General features: G+C 37.4%; 2 protein-coding genes across 2 annotated transcripts; both read left to right on the top strand.

The window, feature by feature from the left end:
- The first annotated feature begins 6,109 nt into the window (after window positions 1-6,109).
- Window positions 6,110-7,244, top strand: LOC107822824 (putative calcium-binding protein CML19). The gene has a single exon (XM_016649396.2). It carries the CDS (start codon window positions 6,523-6,525, stop codon window positions 6,949-6,951), a length of 429 nt encoding a protein of 142 aa, XP_016504882.1. The 5' UTR covers window positions 6,110-6,522; the 3' UTR covers window positions 6,952-7,244.
- Window positions 7,245-26,499: 19,255 nt separating this feature from the next.
- Window positions 26,500-27,649, top strand: LOC142168782 (putative calcium-binding protein CML19). The gene has a single exon (XM_075229930.1). It carries the CDS (start codon window positions 26,928-26,930, stop codon window positions 27,354-27,356), a length of 429 nt encoding a protein of 142 aa, XP_075086031.1. The 5' UTR covers window positions 26,500-26,927; the 3' UTR covers window positions 27,357-27,649.
- Window positions 27,650-27,877: the final 228 nt, after the last annotated feature.

The following is a 27,877-nucleotide window of genomic DNA, read 5'->3' as shown; positions in this document are numbered from 1 at the left end:
AGGAATTCAACAAGTTTCTTGTTTTTCGTGTGCTTGGTCCACGTCATTTTCATAAATTCAGGCGACCGGCCCTGAATCACTGAAAATTTTGTGAGCCCATCATAAATAACCTAATAAACCATAGGCATTTCTTCACCATAACCGTTACTCGTGTTTTGACATTTAAAGGCCATAAATTAGGAATTCAGCATGATTTCTGATTTTTCGTGTGCTATTGTCCATGCCATCTTCATAAATTCGGATGATCAGTCCTGAATCACCTAACATTTTGTGGGCCTATCTGAAATGACCTAATGAACTATTGTCATTAACTCGCCATGACCGTTCCTCGGTTTTCGTCATTTTAGGGGCATAAAATTAGAATTCAGCATGATTTTTAATTTTTTGTGTGCCAATGTCTATGCCATCTTCACGAATTTGGGCGACCGGCCCTGAATCGCCTATAATTTTTTGGGCCCTTCAAAAATGACCTAATGATTTCTGATTTTGGCGTTTTAGGGGCCATAAAATAAGAATTTAACACGATTTCTGATTTTTTGTGTGCTTATGTCCACGCCATCTTCATGAATTCGGATAACCGGAACCGAATCAACTAAAATTTTGTGGATTCATCAAAACGACCTAATGAATTGTAGCCACTGCTTCGCCATGACCGTGCCTCGATTTTTGGCATTTTAGGGGTAATAAACAAGAATCCAGCATGATTTTCGATTTTGCGTGTGGTAATGTCCATGCTATACTCATGAATTCGGACGAAAGACCCCGAATCGTCTAAAATTTTATGGGCCCATCATAAATGACCTAATGAACCATAGTCATTATCTCACCATGATCGTTCCTCGTTTTTATGCATTTTAGGGCCATATAACAAGAATTCAACTTAATTTCCGATTTTTCATGTGCTAATGTCTATGCCATCTCATGAATTTGGGTGATCGGCCCAAAATCACCTTAAATTATATGGGGACATTATAAATGACCTAATGAACCATAGTCATTGTTGCTCCATGATCGTTTTACATTTTTGGCTTTTTAGAGTCATAAAGCAGGAATTCAACACGTTTTTTGATTTTTCGTATGCTTAGTCCACGCCATTTTTATGAATCCAGGCGACCGGCCCTGAGTCGCCGAAAACTTTGTGTGCCCATCATAAATAACCTAATAAATCATAGGCATTTTCTCACCATAATCGTTCCTCGTATTTTGGCATTTTAAGGCCATAAATCAGGAATTCAGCATGATTTATGAATGTCCATGCCATCTTCATGAATTCGGATGATCATTCCCGAATCGCCTAACATTTTGTTGGCCTATCTGAAATGACCTAATGAACTATTCTCATTGACTCGCCATGGCCGTTCCTCGGGTTTCGTTATTTAAGGGGCATAAAACTAGAATTCAGCATGATTCGATTTTTTGTGCGCCAATGTCTATGCCATCTTCATGAATTTGGACGACTGATCCCGAATCACCTATAATTTTGTAGGCCAATCAAAAATGACCTAATGAACCATAGTGTTTTCCTCACCATGATTGTTCCTCTCGTTTTTGGCGTTTTAGGAGCTATAAAACAGGAATTCAGCACGATTTCTAATTTTTCGTATGCTTATGTCCACGCCATCTTCATTAATTCGGGTGACCGCCACCGAATCACCTAAAATTTTGTGGGTCCATCAGAAACGACCTAATGAACCATAGTCATTGCCTCGCCATGATCGTGCCTCATTTTTCAGTATTTTAGGGGCAATAAACAAGTATTCAGCATGATTTCTTATTTTTCGTGTGGTTATGTCTATGTCATCTTCATGAATTCGGACGACCGGTCTCGAATTGCTTAAAATTTTGTAGGCCCATCAGAAACCACCAAATAAACCATAGTCATTGACTTACCATGATCATTCCTCATGTTTTGTATTTTTGGGCCATATAACAAGAATTCAACATGATTTTCGATTTTTCGTGTGCTAATGTTTATGCCATCTCATAAATTTGGGCGATCGGCCCCGAATCACCTAAAATTTTTGTGGGCCTATAAAAATGACCTAATGAACCATAGCCAGTGCTTCTCCATGAGAGTTTTATATTTTTGGCTTTTTAGGGCCATAAAACACGAATTTAACACGATTTCTAATTTTTAGTGTGCTAATATCCACATCATTTTCATGAATTCACGCGACCGGCCCTGAATCGCCGAAAATTTTGTGAACCATCAGAAACAACCTAATGAACCATAATCATTGCCTCACCTTGAACGTTCCTCATTTTTTGGCGTTTTAGGGCTATAAAAGAGGAATTCAACATGATTTTTAATTTTTCGTGTGCTAATGTCCACGTCGTCTTCATGAATTCGGACGATTTGTCCCGAATCACTTAAAGCTTTGCGGGACCATCAGAATTGGCCTAATGAACCAGTCATTACTTCGCCATGACCATTCCTCATTTTTAGCATTTTAGGATCATAAAACAAGAATTCAGCATTATTTTTTATTTTTTGTGTGCTAATGTCCACGCCATCTACATGAATTCGGGCGACCAGCCTCGAATCGCCTAAAATTTGTGGACCCATCAGAAACGACCGAATGAACTGTAGTCATTGCTTCACTATGATCGTTCCTCGTTTTTGGCATTTCAGGACACTAAAACAGAGATTCAGCATGATTTTCGATTTTTCGTGTGTTGTCCACGTCATCTTTATGAATTCAGGTGACGGGCTTCGAATAGTCTAAAATTTTATGGGCCCATAAAAAATAACATATGAATAATAGTTACTGTTCACCATGATCGTTCCTCCCTTTATGTCATTTTGGACCATAAAATAGGAATTCATGCTGATTTTCGATTTTTTGTATGTTAATATCCACGCCATCTTCATGAATTCGGGCGATGAGCTCCGAATCGCCTAAAAATTTTTAGGCCCATCAGAAAAGACATAATAAATAATAGTAATTTCTTTTCCATAATCGGTCTTCGTTTTTTAATGTTTTATGGCCATAAAATAGGAATTAAGCACGATTTCTGATTTTTCATATGCTAATGTCCATACCATCATAGTGAATTCGGGCGACCAGCCTCGAATCGCCTAAAATTTTGTGAGCCGATCATAGACAACCTAATGAACCATAGTTATTGCTTTGCCATGACCGTTCCTCGTTTTTGGCATTTTAGGACCATAAAACAGGTGTTCAGTGCGATTTCCGATTATTCGTGTGTTAATGTCCACGCCATCTTCATGAATTCGGACGACCAACCCCGAATAGTCTAAAATTTTGTGGGCCCATCAGGAACGACCTAATGAACCAAAGTCATAGCCTCGCCATGACCTTTCCTTATCTTTTAGAGTTTTAGGGCCATAAAATAGGTATTCAATACGATTTCCGATTTTTCGTGTGCTAATGTCTATGCCATCTTCATGAATTCGGACGACCGACCCCGAATCGACTAAAGTTTTGTGAGCATATCAGAAACGACATAATGAACCATAGTCATTATTTCGCCATGAACGTTCCTCATTTTCTGGCCTTATAGGGCTATAAAACAGGAATTCAACATGATTTCCGATTTTTTGTGTGCTAATGTCCATGCCATCTTCATGAATTAGGGCGACTGGCCTCGAATCGCATATAATTTTTTGGGCCCATCAGAAATAAAATAATGAACTATAATCATTATCTTGTCATGAACGTTCCTCATTTTTTTAGTGTTTTAGGACCATAAAACAAAAATTTAGCATGATTTTCGATTTTTCGTGTGCAAATGTTCACGCCATCTTCATAAATTCGGGTGACTGGCCCCGAATCGCCTAAAATTTTGTGGGCCCACAATTAACGACCTAATGAACCATAGGCTTCATATGGCTTTCTGTATTTTGGATGATGATTCTGCATGCTCTGAGCTGTCCGAAGCGGTTCTTGAATCAACTTCATATTCTCCAAAGCATCACGAACCAATTCTATAGCCAACAACATGGCCTCACAATGCTCAAACTAACCAATAAGAGAAGGATATTGTTTCACATACAAAGCCGCATACGGAGCAATCTGAATAGTAGACCGATAACTATTGTTGTAAGAAAACTCTGCCAAAGGTAAAAATTGATCCCAATGACCTACAAAAAAATCACACAAATTCGCAATATGTCCACAAGAATCTGAATAGTCCGCTCGGGTGAAATGTTGTGATAAGCTCCACATATGTACCCAACTCCCGCTGAACAGCATTCCAAACGTGAGATATGAGCTAAGTGCCACGGTCTGAAATGATAGAAATAGCCCACCATTAACGACCTAATGAACCATAGGCTTCATATGGCTTTCTGTATTTTGGATGAGAGCCAAATTGCTCTTTGTGTGTACTTGATGCTTATGCTACTTCTGCTTCTGCTACTTCTGCTTCTGCAGTATATAGTTTGCAGCGTGCAATACAGCCAAAGGGATCGTTAGGTGTTGGTTTGTCGGGGAATTTTTCATTCTTTGCCAGTCTGCCTCGCTATTTTGTGACTCTTTTTTCTCCTCTGCTTTTACCTGTAATTGTACTATATCAAAATTTATGTTAGAACATATCATTTCCTGAACTCTAACTCTAATCACAATTGCTTTTTGAAAAAATACAAAGACTACAAGGCGTAGTTGAGGGTAAAGATCTGTGGTCTACAATTCCATAACAGTGCTTTCCTATTTCAAGGTTTGGTGTTAAAAATATTTTTAGTAAAAGAATGAAAACTGTTTTGGCCAGCTATGTTAACATTTTATACTAATGCTAAAATTAGTTCAGCTTAGTTTGGCTGGCCACCGAAACCGTCCCGAACCGAACCAAACAAGAAATACCGAAACGTATCGAATTACTTTGGTACGGTATTTGGTATATACAATTGATATATCGGATACCGAATATCGAACCGTAATTCTTAAATACCGTACCGAACGCCCACCCCTAGTCCATGCCATAAGCGTGAGCTCGGGTGACCGACCCCGAATTTCTCAAAATTTTGCGGGCCCATCAAAAACGACTTAATGAATAATAATCATTACCGTTCCACTTTTTTGGCGTATTAGGGCCATAAAATAGGAATTTGGGGCGATTCTCATATTTTCGTGTGCTATAGTTCACGTCAGCTGCGTGAATTCGGGAGACAGGCCCCGAAACTCCTAAAATTTTGCGAGCCCATCAAAAATAACCTAATGAACAATAGTCATAGCTTACCCATAATCGTTCTTCGTTTTTTAGGTTTTAGGATCATAACACAAGAATTCAGGACGATTTCCAGATTTTCTTGTACTATAGTCCACTTTATCTGCATGAACTCGGACGACCGATCAAGAATCTCCTAAAATTTTGCGTGCCCATAAAATACTAACTAAGGAACTATACATATTTCTAATTCTGAATATGCCAGTTAGCTATTGAACCTAACAAACCGTTCTAAACTGTTTTTAAAATTCAAATGACTGTAACTTTTCAATCGTAAAATCAAATCTTTAAATACGTAAATTGATTGGGTTGGATTACGTAGTATCCGGACTTTACACCCCCATATAATAAGTGGCTGAAAAACCTACCCTTTTGTTATTTCTCGGGCTCCGCACATCCGCCTCTTTTAAGTAAAATATAACTAACAATAAATTTAGTATAATCTCACAAAGCAAGGTTTGGGAATCTTAGAGTATACTCAAACTTTACCTTTACCTTGTAAGTTATAGAATCTGTTTCTGATAGACCTCCGGCTCAAGATAAAAGTGAAAAGAAAACAGAAGTAACAACAACAAAATAAGGTGGTAAGGTGACCGGGTGATAGAATAATCGAAGCGAAAGAATAGCAAAAGAAATCTACCGATCAGAAGATATCAAAATAGGAGACAAAGAAACGACTATCTACTAAGATATTTAAGATATATTTGACTTTCAAATTTTCTTCTACAATTTGACTTTCATGTCTCCTTCCACATATCTTGGATTTCTCGAAACCTAACATGTCGATTAAATTCATCAACCCTACACGCCAAACTCACCAAACAATTAATCTTCCTAGTTTCTTTACGCGGAATTTTGCCGTTTTCTAGTTTCAACAACATACATATATTTAGATTTGTGTTTTGGTTTCTTCAATTCGCAGTGCGTCGTTGAATTCTCTTCTTCTTCTTTTTAGGCTTATAGTTGAATTTTATACTTCCTTTTTCCCGTTTATATTATATTCCTTGTGAAATATTCCTATGCTGATAAGGTGATATCACAATAAACAATAGAGGTTATAATATTGCGCAAATATAGTAAAAATACCTTTTTTGTGTTGATCCCTTTACACATGGTGATCTTTCTAGCGTAGCGGCAAATGCAAAGGTGATTAAAATTTTGTTTTAGGTCATAGGTTTAACTTTGAGTTAGTCATTTGTGCATTTTATTGAATTCCCTCGTTGGATTCTTTGGCTCCAGGGTACATTAATTTTTTCTTGTGCTCAAGTTTCCGGATCAACAAAAACACTTTTCTCTATTTCTTTTAGTCATTCTCTCGTTTGATTATAATTAAGGATGGAAGTATACCAGCAGCAGTACAGGCGACTACTTGACCGCCTAGATGAAAACGGAGATGGGAAAATATCAGCATCAGAGTTGCAACAATGTGTACATTTGATTGGCAAAGATATGTCATATGACGAAGCAAAGGCTGCGGTTGCAGCCCATGACTCGGACGATGATGGCTTATTGGATTTCGATGATTTTGTCAGATTAGTAGAAGATGGGACCGAAGAAGAGAAGGCGCGCGAGTTGAAGGAGGCATTTCGGATGTATGAAATGGAGGGATGTGGATGCATTACTCCGGAGAGTTTACAGAGAATGCTCGATAGATTAGGGGAGTCGAGAACTATTGACGAGTGCAGAGGAATGATTGCGAGATATGATATTAATGGCGATGGTTTACTGAATTTTGATGAGTTTGTGATCATGATGCATTGCTAGACATGAGTTTGTAGTGGGTTGCTCTGGTGGTGAGCACCCTCCACTTCCAACCAATAAGTTCTGAGTTCGAGTCACACCAAATGCAAGGTGCGGAGCTCTTGGAGGGAGGAAATAAAAAAAAAATCCGCTTTGGGGTGACAGGGGTTTTTGGCTAGACATTAGTTATATGTCAAGTTGTTTGTGATTGTGATCTTGTTCTCCTTGTTTAGGCCTTGTACTTACGCTTCGTTAACAATTTGTATTGGTAAATGAAGGCACATTCTTTCTGTATAATTTATTTGAATTATCACTTACTCATTGTGCATCAGATATCTATATATGCATATCTCCATATTTAATTTCTAGAGTGGCTATTCATTGACGCATGCAAGGCATTTCTTTTCAATTACAAGTTCATACTATAGAGAGTTTGTTGATTTTTGCTCTTTCTCAATCTCCTCTTCTTGATTATTACTCAGTTTTTATTTTTATTTTTTTCTACTAGTTTATTTGAAAAGCCAAAGGCGCAAAAGTAATTTAAGTTCAGTTTACAGGGTAAAGACGTACGCTTAAGTTTGTTTAACGAAATTAGACCCTCTTTTCATATTTGTTAAGTCAAATACTTAATTCACTAAAAATGCTTAAGTTAAAAGGATTATATATCTTCCTTTTATCGAGTACATAAGTTCAAGTGAAATTGGCAAATCAAGAAAAGATACAAATGAGAAGAAATAATAAAGTTTTATAGTATTAATAAGCAGGGGCGGAGCCACAGTGTTGGCTGCGGGTTCGGCCGAACCGAGTAACTTTTGTTCTAACCCTATATTTGTATTAAGAAATTCAATGAATATGTACAAATTATTGATTTAGAACTCATTAACTTAAAAGGATTATAATCTCGAACTCATAAGGTTCAAATCCTAGCTCCGCCTCTGTTAATAAATTGCTAGTCATTGTTTTTCTCTGTTCTCTCCACCCTACACCTTATATGTAGTTTTTAAATTTTTTCAGATACCAATCTGAAATTTTGTTCGCATACCCAACAAAGGACGTTTATGAATATTAATTATAAGAATTGAGAATATGGTGGAAATATTACAAGTATGTAGGTGAACTTAACCTGTTGATTATATTGACTAATCTATCCTTTTGACTATGACTAAGGACCTGTTAGTCCATATATTATTTTCCTTTTTTCGGAAATTTTTTCAAAAGTGTGTCCATTAAAATTTGTAACTCTTTGGAGATTTTTTGAAAATGAGTTTTTCAAAAACCAAAACCACCTTTTTAAGTATTCCAGAAAAAAGATTTTTTTTCCCACTCATAAAACTGTAATATTTTTTCAAGTGAAATATATGTCCAAACATAATTTCAAATTTCAAATACCAATTTTTAACTTTACTCCAAATACTACTTTCTTCAAAAGTATTTTTATGTCCAAACGCCTACTAAATAGTTTGCCAAGTATAAGCTTATTAGCTTCAAGTGGAGTTAGAGTGAGCTGGTGCATGCTAAGTATTTCTGGTCTGAAATTACCTGCTTCTGATCTGTTATTGGTAGTAATTAATTATACTTTCAGCAGACAGCAGTAGTGTCGAAGTTGAAGGCTAATGCTGCAAGTTTCACCTTATCAAAAGGAAGTTTTGTGGCAATTCTACGAGGTGAATATCTTGGATTTGTACAATAGGCGTCTATAAAGGGGAAAATGTTCTGACTATAGAGTCGAGTCTTGGATGCTGCAATTCTTGTAGTATATTTTTGAGTAGTAATCCTTACTTCAAAAGCTGGCAACCCCTAAATTATACATCTCGGAGTTGGAGTATTTTTTTTTTTATGTTTATATAGTAACAGACATGCCCTTCAGCAACATACTCAGTATAATCTCACAATTGCGATCTAGGAAAGATAGTGTGTACGCAGACCTTACCCCTACCTGGCGAGGTAGAGAGATTATTTCCGATAGATCCTCGGCTCAAGAAAAGGTGAAAAGAGAGAAAAGGGAAAAAGACAAAGGAGAAATAGGAAGAAGAAAGAAAGAAGAGGGAGACAAAGAACGATAAGGAAAAAAGGCGAAAAAGACAACAACAACAATAAAAATAACAAGTAAAAGAAAATGTAGCATCAAATAGTAACATTCAGGAAAATACGATACACGAAGCGAATGAAACAATAGGCAAATACTAGAGGTAAAAGAATATGAAAAAACAAGAGCGCTACTAATACTACTAAAAAAGAACGGGGAACTTTTGACTACCTACTAGCCTTTTACCCTAATTCTCGACCTCCACACCCTTCTATCCTGGGTCATGTCCTCAGTGAGCTGAAGTAGCATCATGTCTTGCCTAATCACCTTTTTCTAATACTTCTTTGGACTACCTCTACCTCTTCCGAGACCCACCATGGCCAACATCTCACACCTCCTAACAGTAGCATTTGTACTCCTCCTCTTCACTGCTCGAACCATCTCAACCTCAACTCTTACATCTTGTCCTCCATGGGGGCCACTCCCACTTTATCCCGAATAACTTCGTTCCTAAGCTTATCTCTCATGGTATTCCCACACATGCATCTCAGCATCCTCATTTATGCTACTTCCATCCTCTTAACATGGAAATTCTCGACTGGCCAACACTCAGCTCCATACAACATAGTAGGTCTAACCACCACTCTGTAAAACTTACCCTTAAATTTTGATAGCACCTTCTTATCACACAAAACACCGAATGCATGCCTCTATTTTATCCACCCCGCACTAATACAGTGGGAGACCTCATTGTCAATCTCCCTGTTACCTTGGATTATTGACCCGAGATACTTGAAACTACTCCTCCTGGGGATTACTAGGGTATATACTAAGCTTCACATCCACATACGCTTCATGAGTCTTGTTACTAAACTTACACTCCAAGTATTCTGTTTTGGTCCTACTCAACTTGAAACCTTTAGACTATAAGGTCTGTCTCTAGACCTCCAGCCTCACTTTAACCCCGTCTCTCGTCTCATCAATCAGCACTATGTCATCGGCAAATAACATGCATCATGGCACTTCCCCTTGAATGTGTCGCGTCAACACATCCATCGCCAAGGCAAATAGAAACGGGCTAAGAGCCGATCGCTGGTGCAACCCCATCACTACTGGAAAGTGATCCGAGTCACCTCCACCCGAGTCTTAGCACCATCATACATATCATTGATCACCCTAGTGTATGTTACCGGAACGCCGCTAACCTCCAAACATCTCCACATGACCTCCCTCTGGACTTTATCGTACGCCTTTTCTAGGTCTATATACAAATACCATATGTAAGTCCTTCTTTCTCTTCCTATACTGCTCTACTAATCTCGTAACAGAAAATGCCCTTGAAAAGGTTAATCTTATATTAACCTGTTTACCCAAAAAATGGATAACAGTTGAATTTATACGCGGTTCTAAGGATACGTAGTATAACTTGGTACAAATTGAGAAAATATATAAATGAATATCGAAATTAACTGTAAAAGAAATGAATGCAAATCGAATGAATTAATTACCCTAGGCTTTCAAGTTTGATCACCCTCAAATTGAATGGAGAGTAACGAATACAAGGGCAAAGTGACTCAATATCAAAACCAGAAGAAAAGGCAGTATATTGCTTTATATTCTATGAATCTAAATCTGTATGTGTCTGCGAATGTGAATGTATATGTCTCCCCCCTTGAAAATGATCAGACCCCCCTTTATATAGTAGGGAAGTCCTATTCTTAATATTATTTTTTAAATACAACAAGAAATCTCATGATAGATTAATTAATTGGCCTCTCATTGATATGCGCCGTAATTTCCGCCAAGATTCTCGCCCAATTATGGATATTCCGGCTTTCTGTATTTTGGCTCGATAAGCTTTCCTTGATCTCGTGACATCCAAAATCCATAAAGGTCGTAATCGCGCCGGACACCACTGTCAGGTTAGCCAACAATAAGTACTTAATTGGGTTCTCATTTTGTTACTTTTGAAAACATATTCTTCCTTCAATTTAAATCATAAAATATGAAGTTTACAAGATAAATAATAATATCATTAAAATTTCCAATACAGCACAACCCATAATCCTCCAAAAATCCAGTGTCACAAGTGCATGAGCATTTAACTAGGAATGTAAAATAAAATACAACAGTTATCCGGAATACAAATTTGGACAGGAAAAATGTAAGTACTCTGAGGGAGACTCTGCTGGCTGCGGATCGTCGTATAGAATGCAGCTCACCTAAGTCCCCGCCATAATCGCGCCTCTGCACCCACAAGGCCGCCAAACATATGTGTACCTGCATAAAACTGTACAGCAAGTGTAGCATGAGTACGTAAATCAACGTGTACCCAGTAAGTATCTCGCCTAACCCCGAAGAGGTAGTGACGAGGGATTGACTTAGACACTTACTATGGGGCTATAAATAAATGGAATAATATCATTAAATTAGACATGGATTAATTAATACGGTTGTAAGCCCATTATTCTGAATTAAGTAAACAGTTCTTTCATAATTAAGGAATCTCCAAATTTTATCTCTCATTATTTAACGATTATATCTCCGGCCCACGAGGCCATATCAAATTATCAGTTTATCTTAGATCCATACTATTAAGAAAATCTTTTATAACCAGACTCATAGAAATCTTCTCTTTATTTGCTTCTCCGGAAAAATTGCATATTCATCTTTTGTTTTTGTCCAGATGAATAATCAAAATAAATGTGGTGTTAATCCAGACTACTTTCACGACTATTTGGAATAAATCGCTTCGTCATTTTTCTTCATGACAAACGACTTTCACTTCTTTCTTGTTCTTTTTCCTGGTATCAACTGCTCCCTCCTCTGTTTCAATTTATGTGAACTCATTTGACTGGGCACAGAGTTTTTGAACTTGTGGTTTAAAATGAGACACATATATTTTGTGTGGCTATAAATCATTGTATAAAGGTAAATTGTTTTCAAATAAGGAAAATGATCATTCTTTTTGGCACAGACTAAAAAGAAAATAGGCTCACATAAATTGAAACGGATGGAGTATTAAAGTAAATTCCTTAAGATTGTTGGTAATCTTTGTTTGAAATCATAAAATTAGAGGAAAAGGAAACATTAGTTCAATAAACAAATCGTAAAATAATTCCGAGCGCACAAGTTGCTTGTGTGTCCTTAAGGAATTTAATCTCATCACTGTTGCCCAAGGTTATGAATTACTTCCTCCCATGATAGAACGGAAAAACTATTCTGTAATACTGGCAATCGAAATTACAGAACTTTAGCGAAATCAACAAACGGAGTAAATCACACTTGATACTATATTTATTTGGAAAAATAATGCAACAATGTAGAAAAGAGGGAAGACGTTTTCAGATTTTCCATCACTGAAAAATTAGGCTAAGCCTCTAAATTTATAGACAATAAAAAGGGTTAGTTGAAGAGGTGCAATTCAAAAGGTGCCTCTTCCATTTGCCATTCGCGCTCATTCACGAAACCTAACAATCCTTGATACCGATGACAATGCACAAAGATCTCTTACAAAAACTTTCTGACATTATTCCAAATAATCAATCTTCCAACTTAGTCACGAAGCCATATTAACCTTTATATTAACCTGAATAGAAGAGAAAATGGCAAAAGAAAAACTCAAGAATTATCTTCTAAGTTCTCAATAAGGTTTTGCTTATTAGCCTTTACATCTTTTAACCTTTACTTCTACGTTCTCATTAAGGTTTGACAAAAAAACCTTTACTCAAGAAGCCGTATTAACCTTTACATCTCTATAAGGTTTTTATTAAAGAAGCGTGTGTATGGGTGTATATATGTGTGTATGTTTAGGACTAGGAGAGTTTTTCTTATTTTCCTTTTCCATATTTGTTTGGACTGATGAAATTTATGAAGAATCTTAATGGAAATTTCAGGAGGGAGAATACAAGCAAGAGAAAGATCATTGACAAGTTATCAAATGATGAATATTATAAGAAGATGGATCACACGGTGAAGGACTTTCCGGTGTGGAAACTTAAATGGAAAAGGAAAAGAACTGAGAAAGAGAAAAAGGAAAAGCAAAAGGATCGATGTAAAGGAACTTACTAAATCGCTGAGGCAAGCACTTCTGGCAACATACAAAGATAGTGGTGATGAAGAAGAAGAAGATAAAGAAAACAATGAGGCCATGTCTTTGTTTGAATTGATTGATTCAGAATCATCTGAGTTTGATGTAGATAGAAATTCATCTCAAATCTTGCAACTTGGGATGCAAATCAATAGGCCACCATTATTTGATGGACAATACTTCAATGAATGGAAGGCATGTATGGAAGTGTTTCTACATGCCACTGACTATGATCTATGAGATATCACCGCACAAGGCTCGATGATTCCCACCAAACAAGAATCAGATGGCACAGAAACTATCAAGACAGAGTAAAGTACTCTGCTGAGGATATCCAAATGATGCAGATGAATGCTAAAGCCAAAGATATACTCTATTGAGGTCACACATAAGAGATACTCATCAAAACACTTTTTTATCTCACTTCAAATGGCATTCAGGTTTAAATTAATGTTAGAGTAAGGAGGTCAACAAAGTGAAGTTGCATTTCTGATAAATTTAGAAGAAACATAAGCAAAATTAAGCCGAAGTTCTTGTTATGATGGCCATGAGAGAGTGAGAAGCAAAAGTATAATTTTAATTTCTAGAAGAAATTTACTTTCTTAATTTTTTTTAATTAAATATATAATTTCTCACTTTTCCTTTTTTCTTTTCTTTTTCCTTTGTCTTCTTCTTTTACTTCTTTTCTTTTCTCCTACAGTTTCGTCTTCACTTTTTCGACATCATTCGCCGGCGACGTTGTCCGAATTTTCTTCTTCCATTTATCATGCTAATATGCTTCTTCTTTCTTTTCCTTTCACATACAATAACACTGTTAAAAAGATTTATTCATATGCAAAGCAAAATACACCTAGATCTGAAAAAATATCTCTCATCGAAAAATCTTTTCTACGCCGTAAAAATTGGAGTCAATGTAATTTTATTCGAAAGAATCTTTTTTCTAACCCTATAGCACATATATACTCAGATCCTTCACCATCACTCACCTATTAATTTTGATTACGCCTCGCCACCCATAATCACCAATCATAACCACATCCAAAACCCTCTATCACAATAGCCATTAAACACCTTAAGCCAAGCAAAAAAAAAAAAAAAAAAAAAAACCCGAAGTTGGTGATTGAAAACATTGGGGTGAATCCTTGTTGTTCAGCTAGGTTAGGTGACGGAAATCAAATAGAGAAAGCAGAAAGGAAAAAAAATAATAACAAAAAATTAGGAAGAGAATAAGAAATAAATAAAAAGTTTGATGAAATACCACGTGTCAAGGGTGATTGTGGTATTTAAGGGTAAATTTATTCTACTTCAAAATAGTTCAGAGCAGGTAATAGGACTCTCCCAAAGATAAAATATATAGTTAAAAATCCGACTATAGGTGATGGAGGTACTTATGCATTTTCCTATTAATGCTCAATCAAAAGGAGTTCTTGATCCTCCCAAATTTATTAAAGAAAAAACAAACTAAGACTATCACCCATGAACAATCTAAGTGGATCAAGGCAAGCAAAAGTGTAAAGTTCACACCACTGCCTCATTAGGTAAAAAGAAATTTGATTCATCCCATTTCAAACAAGAAAGGACCAAAGCTAGTCTAGGTTCCCAAATCTAACTTGTGAATATTTTTGCAGGCTACACTGAGAGGAAAAATGACGATTGGTATCTGGACAGTGGATTCTCCAGGCACATGACTGGTAATAAGAAAAATTGCATCTCCTTGTAAGATTGTTAAATAACTCTGACAAGCCATAAACGATGTTTACTTTCAGAAGTACCTTCTTACCTTCCATAAATGCCACTTCGGGGGCCTATTATCCGCTTAACTTTTCTGCATGCTCTGAGCTGTCCGAAGCGGTTCTTGAATCAACTTCATATTCTCCAAAGCATCACGAACCAATTCTATAGCCAACAACCTGGCCTCACAATGCTCAAACTAACCAATAAGAGAAGGATATTGTTTCACATACAAAGCCGCATACGGAGCAATCTGAATAGTAGACCGATAACTATTGTTTTAAGAAAACTCTGCCAAAAGTAAAAATTGATCCCAATGACCTACAAAAGAATCACACAAATTCGCAATATGTCCACAAGAATCTAAATAGTCCGTTCGGGTGAAATGTTATGATAAGCTCCACATATGTACCCAACTCCCGCTGAACAACATTCCAAACGTGAGATATGAGCTAAGTGTCACGGTCTGAAATGATAGAAATAGGCACACCATGCACACGAATTATCTACATGTCGTAAATCTAAGCTAACCTCTCTGAAAGTATAAATGGTCAACACATGTATGAAATGTGCGGACTTAGTCAACTTACCGTAGAGTCCATAATGACACGCTTCCACTTCCACTATAATATAACCATCTTATGAATGAAATCACCTAGTTTCTAATGTTCATACTTAACTTGTTGGCAATTCAAATATTGTAACAAATGACCGACAATATCTTTCTTCATCCTCCGCCACCAATAATGTCTCTTCAAATCACGATACATCTTTGTAGCACTGGGATGAGTAGAATACTGCAAACGTGAGCCTACCAAAGTATTAAATGCCTCAAGCCATCAACAATACGAACACAAAACCGACTTGAAGTCGCATAACACCATCATCTTTAACAACCACCTTCTTTGCACCACGCCACTGCATAGTGTCCTTAAGCACAAACAAATGGGGATAATAATAATTGTGAGCCTTAATGCGCTCAAACAAGGACGACTATGCAACAATACAAGCAAGAACCCTACTAGACTCAAAAATATCCAATCACGAATTTTAGGCCCCGAATCACCTAAACTTTTACAGGTCCCTCCAGAAATGACCTAATAAAGCATGGTCATTGCTTCGCAAAAAACGTTTCATATTTTTTGGTGTTTTATGGCCATAGAATTAGAAATTTAACACAATTTCTTATTTTTCTTATGCTAATATCCCATCTTCATGAATTTGGGTGACCAACCCCGAATCGCCTAACATTTTGTGTGCCCATTAGAAACTACCTAATGAACAATATTCATTGTCTCGCCATGGCCATTCCTGTGGCGTTTTAGGGCCATAAATCAGTAATTCAACACGATTTCTGATTTTTCGTGTGCTAATATGCACGCCATCTTCATGAATTCGGGCGACCAGCCCCGAATAACCTAAGATTTTGTGTCCCCATTAGAAACTATCTCATGAACCATAGTCGTTGTATCGCCGTGTTCGTTCCTCATTTTTTGGCATTTTAGGGCCATAAATTAGGAATTCAGCATGATTTCTGATTTTTCGTGTGCTTATGTCCATGCCAACTTCATGAATTCGGACGATAAGCCCCGAATCGCCTAAAGTATTTTGGGTCCGTCAGAAACGACCTAATGAATAATAGTCATTGCCTCACCATGATTGTTCCTCAATTTTTGACATTTTAGGGTCATAAAATAGGAATTCAGTACGATTATCCATTTTTTCGTATGCTAATGTCTACGCCATCTTCATGAATTCGGGCGACGGGCCCCCAATCGCCTAAAATTTTGTGGGGCCATCTGAAACGACCTAATGAGCCATAATCATTCGCTCTCCATGATTGTACCTTAATTTTCAACATTTTATGGACATAAAATAAGAATTCAGCACGATTTCTAATTTTTTGTGTGCTAATGTCCATGCCATCTTCATGAATTCGGGCAACCGACACTGAATCGTCCAAAATATTTCGGAACCATAAATAATGACCTAATGAACTATAGTCATTGTTTCACCATATATGTTCCTCATGTTTTGGCATTTTAGGGGCCATAAAATAGGAATTCAGTACGATTTTTGATTTTCATATGCTAATGCCCGTGCCATCTTCATGAATTCGGACGGCCGACATCGAATTGCCTAAATTCGGTGGGTCAATCATAAACAACTTAATGAACCATAGTTATTTCCGAACGTGCTTCATCTTTCGGCATTTTAGGGGCACAAAATAAGAATTCAGCGTGATTTTTTATTTTTCACGTGTTAATGTCCATGCAATCATCATGAATTAGGGCGACTGGACCCAAATCGCCTAAAAGTTTGTGAGTCCATCAGAAATAATCTAATTAACCATAATCATTGCCTCACCATGATCGTTCCTCGTTTTTATGTATTTTAGGGCCATATAACAAGATTTCAACATGATATCCGATTTTTGTGTGCTAATATTCACGCCATCTCATGAATCTGGGCGATCGACCCCGAATCGCCTAAAATTTTATGGGCCCATCAGAAATGACCTACTAAACCATAGTCATTGTCTCGGGATGATCGTTCCTTGTTTTTGACTTTTTAGAACCATAAAATAAGAATTTACTACGATTTCTATTTTTTTGTGTACTAATGTCCAGGCCATCTTCATGAATTTGGGCTACCGGCCCCCAATCGTTTAAAATTTTGTGGGCCTATCAAAAATGACCTGATGAACCATAACCATTGTTTCGCCATGATTGTCCTCATTTTTGGTATTTTAGGGTCATATAATAGGTATTCAGCATGATTTACGATTTTTTGTGTGCTTAGTCCACGCCATTTTCATGAATTCAGGCGACCGACCCTGAATCGCCGAAACTTTTGTGAGCACATCATAAATAACCTAATAAACCATAGGCATTTCCTCACCATAACTGTTCCTCGTGTTTTGGCATTTTAAGGCCATAAATCAGGAATTCAGCATGATTTCTGATTTTTCGTGTGCTATTGTCCATGCCATCTTCATGAATTCGGATGACCAGTCTCGAATCGCCTAACATTTTGTGGCCCTATCTGAAATGACCTAATGAACTATTTTCATTGACTCTCCATGACCGTTCATCGTTTTTCTGCATTTTAGGGGCATAAAACTAGAATTCAGCATTATTTTTAATTTTTTGTGTGCCAATGTCCATGCCATCTTCATGAATTTGGGCGACCGGCCCTGAATCGCCTATAATTTTTTGGGCCCTTCAAAAATGACCTAATGAACTATAGGGTTTTCCTTGCCATGATCGTTTCTCGTTTTTGGCGTTTTAGGGGCCGTAAAATAAGAATTTAACACGATTTTTGATTTTTCGTGTGCTTATGTCCACGCCATCTTCATGAATTCGGACAACCGGAACCGAATCAACTAAAATTTTGTGGGTTCATCAGAACGACCTAATGAATTGTAGCCACTGCTTCGTCATGACCGCGCCTCGATTTTTGGCATTTTAGGGGTAATAAACAAGAATCCAGCATGATTTTCGATTTTGCGTGTGGTAATGTCCACGCTATACTCATGAATTCGGACGACCGACCCCAAATCGTCTAAACTTTTATGGGCTCATCATAAATGACCTAATGAACTATAGTCATTATCTCACCATGATCGTTGCTCGTTTTTATGCGTTTTAGGGCCATATAACAAGAATTCAACATGATTTTCGATTTTCCATGTGCTTAGTCTATGCCATCTCATGAATTTGTGTGATCGGCCCAAATTCGCCTTAAATTATATGGGCCCATTAAAAATGACCTAATGAACCATAGTCATTGTTGCTCCATGACCGTTTTACATTTTTGGCTTTTTAGAACCATAAAGCAGGAATTCAACACGTTTCTTGTTTTTCGTGTGCTTGGTCCACGCCATTTTCATAAATTCAGGCGACCGGCCCTGAATCGCCAAAAATTTTGTGAGCCCATTATAAATAACCTAATAAACCATAGGCATTTCTTCACCATAACCGTTACTCGTGTTTTGACATTTAAGGCCATAAATTAGGAATTCAGCATGATTTCTGGTTTTTCGTGTGCTATTGTCCATGCCATCTTCATAAATTCGGATGATCAGTCCTGAATCGCCTAACATTTTGTGGGCCTATCTGAAATGACCTAATGAACTATTGTCATTGACTCGCCATGACCGTTCCTAGGTTTTCGTCATTTTAGGGGCATAAAATTAGAATTCAGCATGATTTTTAATTTTTTGTGTGCCAATATCCACGCCATCTTCACGAATTTGGGCGACCGGCCCTGAATCGCCTATAATTTTTTGGGCCCTTCAAAAATGACCTAATGAACTATAGGGTTTTCCTTGCCATGATCGTTTCTCGTTTTTGGCGTTTTAGGGGCCGTAAAATAAGAATTTAACACGATTTTTGATTTTTCGTGTGCTTATGTCCACGCCATCTTCATGAATTCGGACAACCGGAACCGAATCAACTAAAATTTTGTGGGTTCATCAGAACGACCTAATGAATTGTAGCCACTGCTTCGTCATGACCGCGCCTCGATTTTTGGCATTTTAGGGGTAATAAACAAGAATCCAGCATGATTTTCGATTTTGCGTGTGGTAATGTCCACGCTATACTCATGAATTCGGACGACCGACCCCAAATCGTCTAAACTTTTATGGGCTCATCATAAATGACCTAATGAACTATAGTCATTATCTCACCATGATCGTTGCTCGTTTTTATGCGTTTTAGGGCCATATAACAAGAATTCAACATGATTTTCGATTTTCCATGTGCTTAGTCTATGCCATCTCATGAATTTGTGTGATCGGCCCAAATTCGCCTTAAATTATATGGGCCCATTAAAAATGACCTAATGAACCATAGTCATTGTTGCTCCATGACCGTTTTACATTTTTGGCTTTTTAGAACCATAAAGCAGGAATTCAACACGTTTCTTGTTTTTCGTGTGCTTGGTCCACGCCATTTTCATAAATTCAGGCGACCGGCCCTGAATCGCCAAAAATTTTGTGAGCCCATTATAAATAACCTAATAAACCATAGGCATTTCTTCACCATAACCGTTACTCGTGTTTTGACATTTAAGGCCATAAATTAGGAATTCAGCATGATTTCTGGTTTTTCGTGTGCTATTGTCCATGCCATCTTCATAAATTCGGATGATCAGTCCTGAATCGCCTAACATTTTGTGGGCCTATCTGAAATGACCTAATGAACTATTGTCATTGACTCGCCATGACCGTTCCTAGGTTTTCGTCATTTTAGGGGCATAAAATTAGAATTCAGCATGATTTTTAATTTTTTGTGTGCCAATATCCACGCCATCTTCACGAATTTGGGCGACCGGCCCTGAATCGCCTATAATTTTTTGGGCCCTTCAAAAATGACCTAATGAACTATAGGGTTTTCCTTGCCATGATCGTTTCTCGTTTTTGGCGTTTTAGGGGCCGTAAAATAAGAATTTAACACGATTTCTGATTTTTCGTGTGCTTATGTCCACGTCATCTTCATGAATTCGGACAACCGGAACCGAATCACCTAAAATTTTGTGGGTTCATCAAAATGACCTAATGAATCGTAGCCACTGCTTCGTCATGACCGCGCCTCGATTTTTGGCATTTTAGGGGTAATAAACAAGAATCCAGCATGATTTTCGATTTTGCGTGTGGTAATGTCCACGCTATACTCATGAATTCGGACGACCGACCCCAAATCGTCTAAACTTTTATGGGCTCATCATAAATGACCTAATGAACTATAGTCATTATCTCACCATGATCGTTGCTCGTTTTTATGCGTTTTAGGGCCATATAACAAGAATTCAACATGATTTTCGATTTTCCATGTGCTTAGTCTATGCCATCTCATGAATTTGTGTGATCGGCCCAAATTAGCCTTAAATTATATGGGCCCATTAAAAATGACCTAATGAACCATAGTCATTGTTTCTCCATGACCGTTTTATATTTTTGGATTTTTAGAGCCATAAAGCAGGAATTCAACAAGTTTCTTGTTTTTCGTGTGCTTGGTCCACGTCATTTTCATAAATTCAGGCGACCGGCCCTGAATCACTGAAAATTTTGTGAGCCCATCATAAATAACCTAATAAACCATAGGCATTTCTTCACCATAACCGTTACTCGTGTTTTGACATTTAAAGGCCATAAATTAGGAATTCAGCATGATTTCTGATTTTTCGTGTGCTATTGTCCATGCCATCTTCATAAATTCGGATGATCAGTCCTGAATCACCTAACATTTTGTGGGCCTATCTGAAATGACCTAATGAACTATTGTCATTAACTCGCCATGACCGTTCCTCGGTTTTCGTCATTTTAGGGGCATAAAATTAGAATTCAGCATGATTTTTAATTTTTTGTGTGCCAATGTCTATGCCATCTTCACGAATTTGGGCGACCGGCCCTGAATCGCCTATAATTTTTTGGGCCCTTCAAAAATGACCTAATGATTTCTGATTTTGGCGTTTTAGGGGCCATAAAATAAGAATTTAACACGATTTCTGATTTTTTGTGTGCTTATGTCCACGCCATCTTCATGAATTCGGATAACCGGAACCGAATCAACTAAAATTTTGTGGATTCATCAAAACGACCTAATGAATTGTAGCCACTGCTTCGCCATGACCGTGCCTCGATTTTTGGCATTTTAGGGGTAATAAACAAGAATCCAGCATGATTTTCGATTTTGCGTGTGGTAATGTCCATGCTATACTCATGAATTCGGACGAAAGACCCCGAATCGTCTAAAATTTTATGGGCCCATCATAAATGACCTAATGAACCATATTCATTATCTCACCATGATCGTTCCTCGTTTTTATGCATTTTAGGGCCATATAACAAGAATTCAACTTAATTTCCGATTTTTCATGTGCTAATGTCTATGCCATCTCATGAATTTGGGTGATCGGCCCAAAATCACCTTAAATTATATGGGGACATTATAAATGACCTAATGAACCATAGTCATTGTTGCTCCATGATCGTTTTACATTTTTGGCTTTTTAGAGTCATAAAGCAGGAATTCAACACGTTTTTTGATTTTTCGTATGCTTAGTCCACGCCATTTTTATGAATCCAGGCGACCGGCCCTGAGTCGCCGAAAACTTTGTGTGCCCATCATAAATAACCTAATAAATCATAGGCATTTTCTCACCATAATCGTTCCTCATATTTTGGCATTTTAAGGCCATAAATCAGGAATTCAGCATGATTTATGAATGTCCATGCCATCTTCATGAATTCGGATGATCATTCCCGAATCGCCTAACATTTTGTTGGCCTATCTGAAATGACCTAATGAACTATTCTCATTGACTCGCCATGGCCGTTCCTCGGGTTTCGTTATTTAAGGGGCATAAAACTAGAATTCAGCATGATTCGATTTTTTGTGCGCCAATGTCTATGCCATCTTCATGAATTTGGACGACTGATCCCGAATCACCTATAATTTTGTAGGCCAATCAAAAATGACCTAATGAACCATAGTGTTTTCCTCACCATGATTGTTCCTCTCGTTTTTGGCGTTTTAGGAGCTATAAAACAGGAATTCAGCACGATTTCTAATTTTTCGTATGCTTATGTCCACGCCATCTTCATTAATTCGGGTGACCGCCACCGAATCACCTAAAATTTTGTGGGTCCATCAGAAACGACCTAATGAACCATAGTCATTGCCTCGCCATGATCGTGCCTCATTTTTCAGTATTTTAGGGGCAATAAACAAGTATTCAGCATGATTTCTTATTTTTCGTGTGGTTATGTCTATGTCATCTTCATGAATTCGGACGACCGGTCTCGAATTGCTTAAAATTTTGTAGGCCCATCAGAAACCACCAAATAAACCATAGTCATTGACTTACCATGATCATTCCTCATGTTTTGTATTTTTGGGCCATATAACAAGAATTCAACATGATTTTCGATTTTTCGTGTGCTAATGTTTATGCCATCTCATAAATTTGGGCGATCGGCCCCGAATCACCTAAAATTTTTGTGGGCCTATAAAAATGACCTAATGAACCATAGCCAGTGCTTCTCCATGAGAGTTTTATATTTTTGGCTTTTTAGGGCCATAAAACACGAATTTAACACGATTTCTAATTTTTAGTGTGCTAATATCCACATCATTTTCATGAATTCACGCGACCGGCCCTGAATCGCCGAAAATTTTGTGAACCATCAGAAACAACCTAATGAACCATAATCATTGCCTCACCTTGAACGTTCCTCATTTTTTGGCGTTTTAGGGCTATAAAAGAGGAATTCAACATGATTTTTAATTTTTCGTGTGCTAATGTCCACGTCGTCTTCATGAATTCGGACGATTTGTCCCGAATCACTTAAAGCTTTGCGGGACCATCAGAATTGGCCTAATGAACCAGTCATTACTTCGCCATGACCATTCCTCATTTTTAGCATTTTAGGATCATAAAACAAGAATTCAGCATTATTTTTTATTTTTTGTGTGCTAATGTCCACGCCATCTACATGAATTCGGGCGACCAGCCTCGAATCGCCTAAAATTTGTGGACCCATCAGAAACGACCGAATGAACTGTAGTCATTGCTTCACTATGATCGTTCCTCGTTTTTGGCATTTCAGGACACTAAAACAGAGATTCAGCATGATTTTCGATTTTTCGTGTGTTGTCCACGTCATCTTTATGAATTCAGGTGACGGGCTTCGAATAGTCTAAAATTTTATGGGCCCATAAAAAATAACATATGAATAATAGTTACTGTTCACCATGATCGTTCCTCCCTTTATGTCATTTTGGACCATAAAATAGGAATTCATGCTGATTTTCGATTATTTGTATGTTAATATCCACGCCATCTTCATGAATTCGGGCGATGAGCTCCGAATCGCCTAAAAATTTTTAGGCCCATCAGAAAAGACATAATAAATAATAGTAATTTCTTTTCCATAATCGGTCTTCGTTTTTTAATGTTTTATGGCCATAAAATAGGAATTAAGCACGATTTCTGATTTTTCATATGCTAATGTCCATACCATCATAGTGAATTCGGGCGACCAGCCTCGAATCGCCTAAAATTTTGTGAGCCGATCATAGACAACCTAATGAACCATAGTTATTGCTTTGCCATGACCGTTCCTCGTTTTTGGCATTTTAGGACCATAAAACAGGTGTTCAGTGCGATTTCCGATTATTCGTGTGTTAATGTCCACGCCATCTTCATGAATTCGGACGACCAACCCCGAATAGTCTAAAATTTTGTGGGCCCATCAGGAACGACCTAATGAACCAAAGTCATAGCCTCGCCATGACCTTTCCTTATCTTTTAGAGTTTTAGGGCCATAAAATAGGTATTCAATACGATTTCCGATTTTTCGTGTGCTAATGTCTATGCCATCTTCATGAATTCGGACGACCGACCCCGAATCGACTAAAGTTTTGTGAGCATATCAGAAACGACATAATGAACCATAGTCATTATTTCGCCATGAACGTTCCTCATTTTCTGGCCTTATAGGGCTATAAAACAGGAATTCAACATGATTTCCGATTTTTTGTGTGCTAATGTCCATGCCATCTTCATGAATTAGGGCGACTGGCCTCGAATCGCATATAATTTTTTGGGCCCATCAGAAATAAAATAATGAACTATAATCATTATCTTGTCATGAACGTTCCTCATTTTTTTAGTGTTTTAGGACCATAAAACAAAAATTTAGCATGATTTTCGATTTTTCGTGTGCAAATGTTCACGCCATCTTCATAAATTCGGGTGACTGGCCCCGAATCGCCTAAAATTTTGTGGGCCCACAATTAACGACCTAATGAACCATAGGCTTCATATGGCTTTCTGTATTTTGGATGATGCTTATGCTACTTCTGCTTCTGCTACTTCTGCTTCTGCAGTATATAGTTTGCAGCGTGCAATACAGCCAAAGGGATCGTTAGGTGTTGGTTTGTCGGGGAATTTTTCATTCTTTGCCAGTCTGCCTCGCTATTTTGTGACTCTTTTTTCTCCTCTGCTTTTACCTGTAATTGTACTATATCAAAATTTATGTTAGAACATATCATTTCACTGAACTCTAACTCTAATCACAATTGCTTTTTGAAAAATTACAAAGACTACAAGGCGTAGTTGAGGGTAAAGATCTGTGGTCTACAATTCCATAACAGTGCTTTCCTATTTCAAGGTTTGGTGTTAAAAATATTTTTAGTAAAAGAATGAAAACTGTTTTGGCCAGCTATGTTAACATTTTATACTAATGCTAAAATTAGTTCAGCTTAGTTTGGTTGGCCACCGAAACCGTCCCGAATCGAACCAAACAAGAAATACCGAAACGTATCGAATTACTTTGGTACGGTATTTGGTATATACAATTGATATATCGGATACCGAATATCGAACCGTAATTCTTAAATACCGTACCGAAGTACCGAACGCCCACCCCTAGTCCATGCCATAAGCGTGAGCTCGGGTGACCGACCCCGAATTTCTCAAAATTTTGCGGGCCCATCAAAAACGACTTAATGAATAATAATCATCACCGTTCCACTTTTTTGGCGTATTAGGGCCATAAAACAGGAATTCGGGGCGATTCTCATATTTTCATGTGCTATATTTCACGCCAGTTGCGTGAATTCGGGAGACAGGTCCCGAAACTCCTAAAATTTTGCGAGCCCATCAAAAATAACCTAATGAACAATAGTCATAGCTTCCCCATGATCGTTCTTCGTTTTTTAGGTTTTAGGATCATAACACAAGAATTCAGGACGATTTCCAGATTTTCTTGTACTATAGTCCACTTTATCTGCATGAACTCGGACGACCGATCAAGAATCTCCTAAAATTTTGCGTGCCCATAAAATACTAACTAAGGAACTATACATATTTCTAATTCTGAATATGCCAGTTAGCTATTGAACCTAACAAACCGTTCTAAACTGTTTTTAAATTTCAAATGACTGTAACTTTTCAATCGTAAAATCAAATCTTTAAATACGTAAATTGATTGGGTTGGATTACGTAGTATCCGGACTTTACACCCCCATATAATAAGTGGCTGAAAAACCTACCCTTTTGTTATTTCTCGGGCTCCGCACATCCGCCTCTTTTAAGTAAAATATAACTAATAATAAATTTAGTATAATCTCACAAAGCAAAGTTTGGGAATCTTAGAGTATACTCAAACTTTACCTTTACCTTGTAAGTTATAGAATCTGTTTCTGATAGACCCCCGGCTCAAGGTAAAAGTGAAAAGGAAACAGAAGTAACAACAACAAAATAAGGTGGTAAGGTGACCGGGTGATAGAATAATCGAAGCGAAAGAATCAACATATAGTAAAAGAAATCTACGGATCAGAAGATATCAAAATAGGAGACAAATACTAATGCTACCGGCATGTAAAAGAAACAACTATCTACTAATCTTCTATCCGAATTGTCAACCTCCACGCTTCTATCAAGTGCCTCTTTTAAGTAAGATATTTAAGATATATTTGACTTTCAAATTTTCTTCTACAATTTGACTTTCATGTCTCCTTCCACATATCTTGGAACATTCTCAGATACTTCTGTGTTGCTTCCTGGATTTCTCGAAACCTAACATGTCGATTAAATTCATCAACCCTACACGCCAAACTCACCAAACAATTAATCTTCCTAGTTTCTTTACGCGGAATTTTGCCGTTTTCTAGTTTCAACAACATACATATATTTAGATTTGTGTTTTGGTTTCTTCAATTCGCAGTGCGTCGTTGAATTCTCTTCTTCTTCTTTTTAGGCTTATAGTTGAATTTTATACTTCCTTTTTCCCGTTTATATTATATTCCTTGTGAAATATTCCTATGCTGATAAGGTGATATCACAATAAACAATAGAGGTTATAATATTGCGAAAATATAGTAAAAATACCTTTTTTGTGTTGATCCCTTTACACATGGTGATCTTTCTAGCGTAGCGGCAAACGCAAAAGTGATTAAAATTTTGTTTTAGGTCATAGGTTTAACTTTGAGTTAGTCATTTGTGCATTTTATTGAATTCCCTCGTTGGATTCTTTGGCTCCAGGGTACATTAATTTTTTCTTGTGCTCAAGTTTCCGGATCAACAAAAACACTTTTCTCTATTTCTTTTAGTCATTCTCTCGTTTGATTATAATTAAGGATGGAAGTATACCAGCAGCAGTACAGGCGACTACTTGACCGCCTAGATGAAAACGGAGATGGGAAAATATCAGCATCAGAGTTGCAACAATGTGTACATTTGATTGGCAAAGATATGTCATATGACGAAGCAAAGGCTGCGGTTGCAGCCCATGACTCGGACGATGATGGCTTATTGGATTTCGATGATTTTGTCAGATTAGTAGAAGATGGGACCGAAGAAGAGAAGGCGCGCGAGTTGAAGGAGGCATTTCGGATGTATGAAATGGAGGGATGTGGATGCATTACTCCGGAGAGTTTACAGAGAATGCTCGATAGATTAGGGGAGTCGAGAACTATTGACGAGTGCAGAGGAATGATTGCGAGATATGATATTAATGGCGATGGTTTACTGAATTTTGATGAGTTTGTGATCATGATGCATTGCTAGACATGAGTTTGTAGTGGGTTACTCTGGTGGTGAGCACCCTCCACTTCCAACCAATAAGTTCTGAGTTCGAGTCACACCAAAAGCAAGGTGCAGAGCTCTTGGAGGGAGGAAATAAAAAAAAAATCCGCTTTGGGGTGACAGGGGTTTTTGGCTAGACATTAGTTATATGTCAAGTTGTTTGTGATTGTGATCTTGTTCTCCTTGTTTAGGGCTTGTACTTACGCTTCGTTAACAATTTGTATTGGTAAATGAAGGCACATTCTTTCTGTATAATTTATTTGAATTATCACTTACTCATTGTGCATCAGATATCTATATATGCATATCTCCATATTTAATTTCTAGAGTGGCTATTCATTGACGCATGCAAGGCATTTCTTTTCAATTACAAGTTCATACTATAGAGAGTTTGTTGATTTTTGCTCTTTCTCAATCTCCTCTTCTTGAGTATTACTCAGTTTTTATTTTTATTTTCTTCTACTAGTTTATTTGAAAAGCCAAAGGCGCAAAAGTAATTTAAG

Source organism: Nicotiana tabacum, chromosome 14 (assembly GCF_000715075.1).
Source record: "Nicotiana tabacum cultivar K326 chromosome 14, ASM71507v2, whole genome shotgun sequence".
NCBI lineage: Eukaryota > Viridiplantae > Streptophyta > Magnoliopsida > Solanales > Solanaceae > Nicotiana > Nicotiana tabacum.
This window is presented reverse-complemented; position numbering and strand designations above follow the sequence as displayed.

What these genes read in the sequence shown, in the direction of transcription:
- LOC142168782 (XM_075229930.1), top strand. Translation starts at nt 26,928, where the DNA reads ATGGAAGTATACCAGCAGCAGTACAGGCGACTACTTGACCGCCTAGAT.
- LOC107822824 (XM_016649396.2), top strand. Translation starts at nt 6,523, where the DNA reads ATGGAAGTATACCAGCAGCAGTACAGGCGACTACTTGACCGCCTAGAT.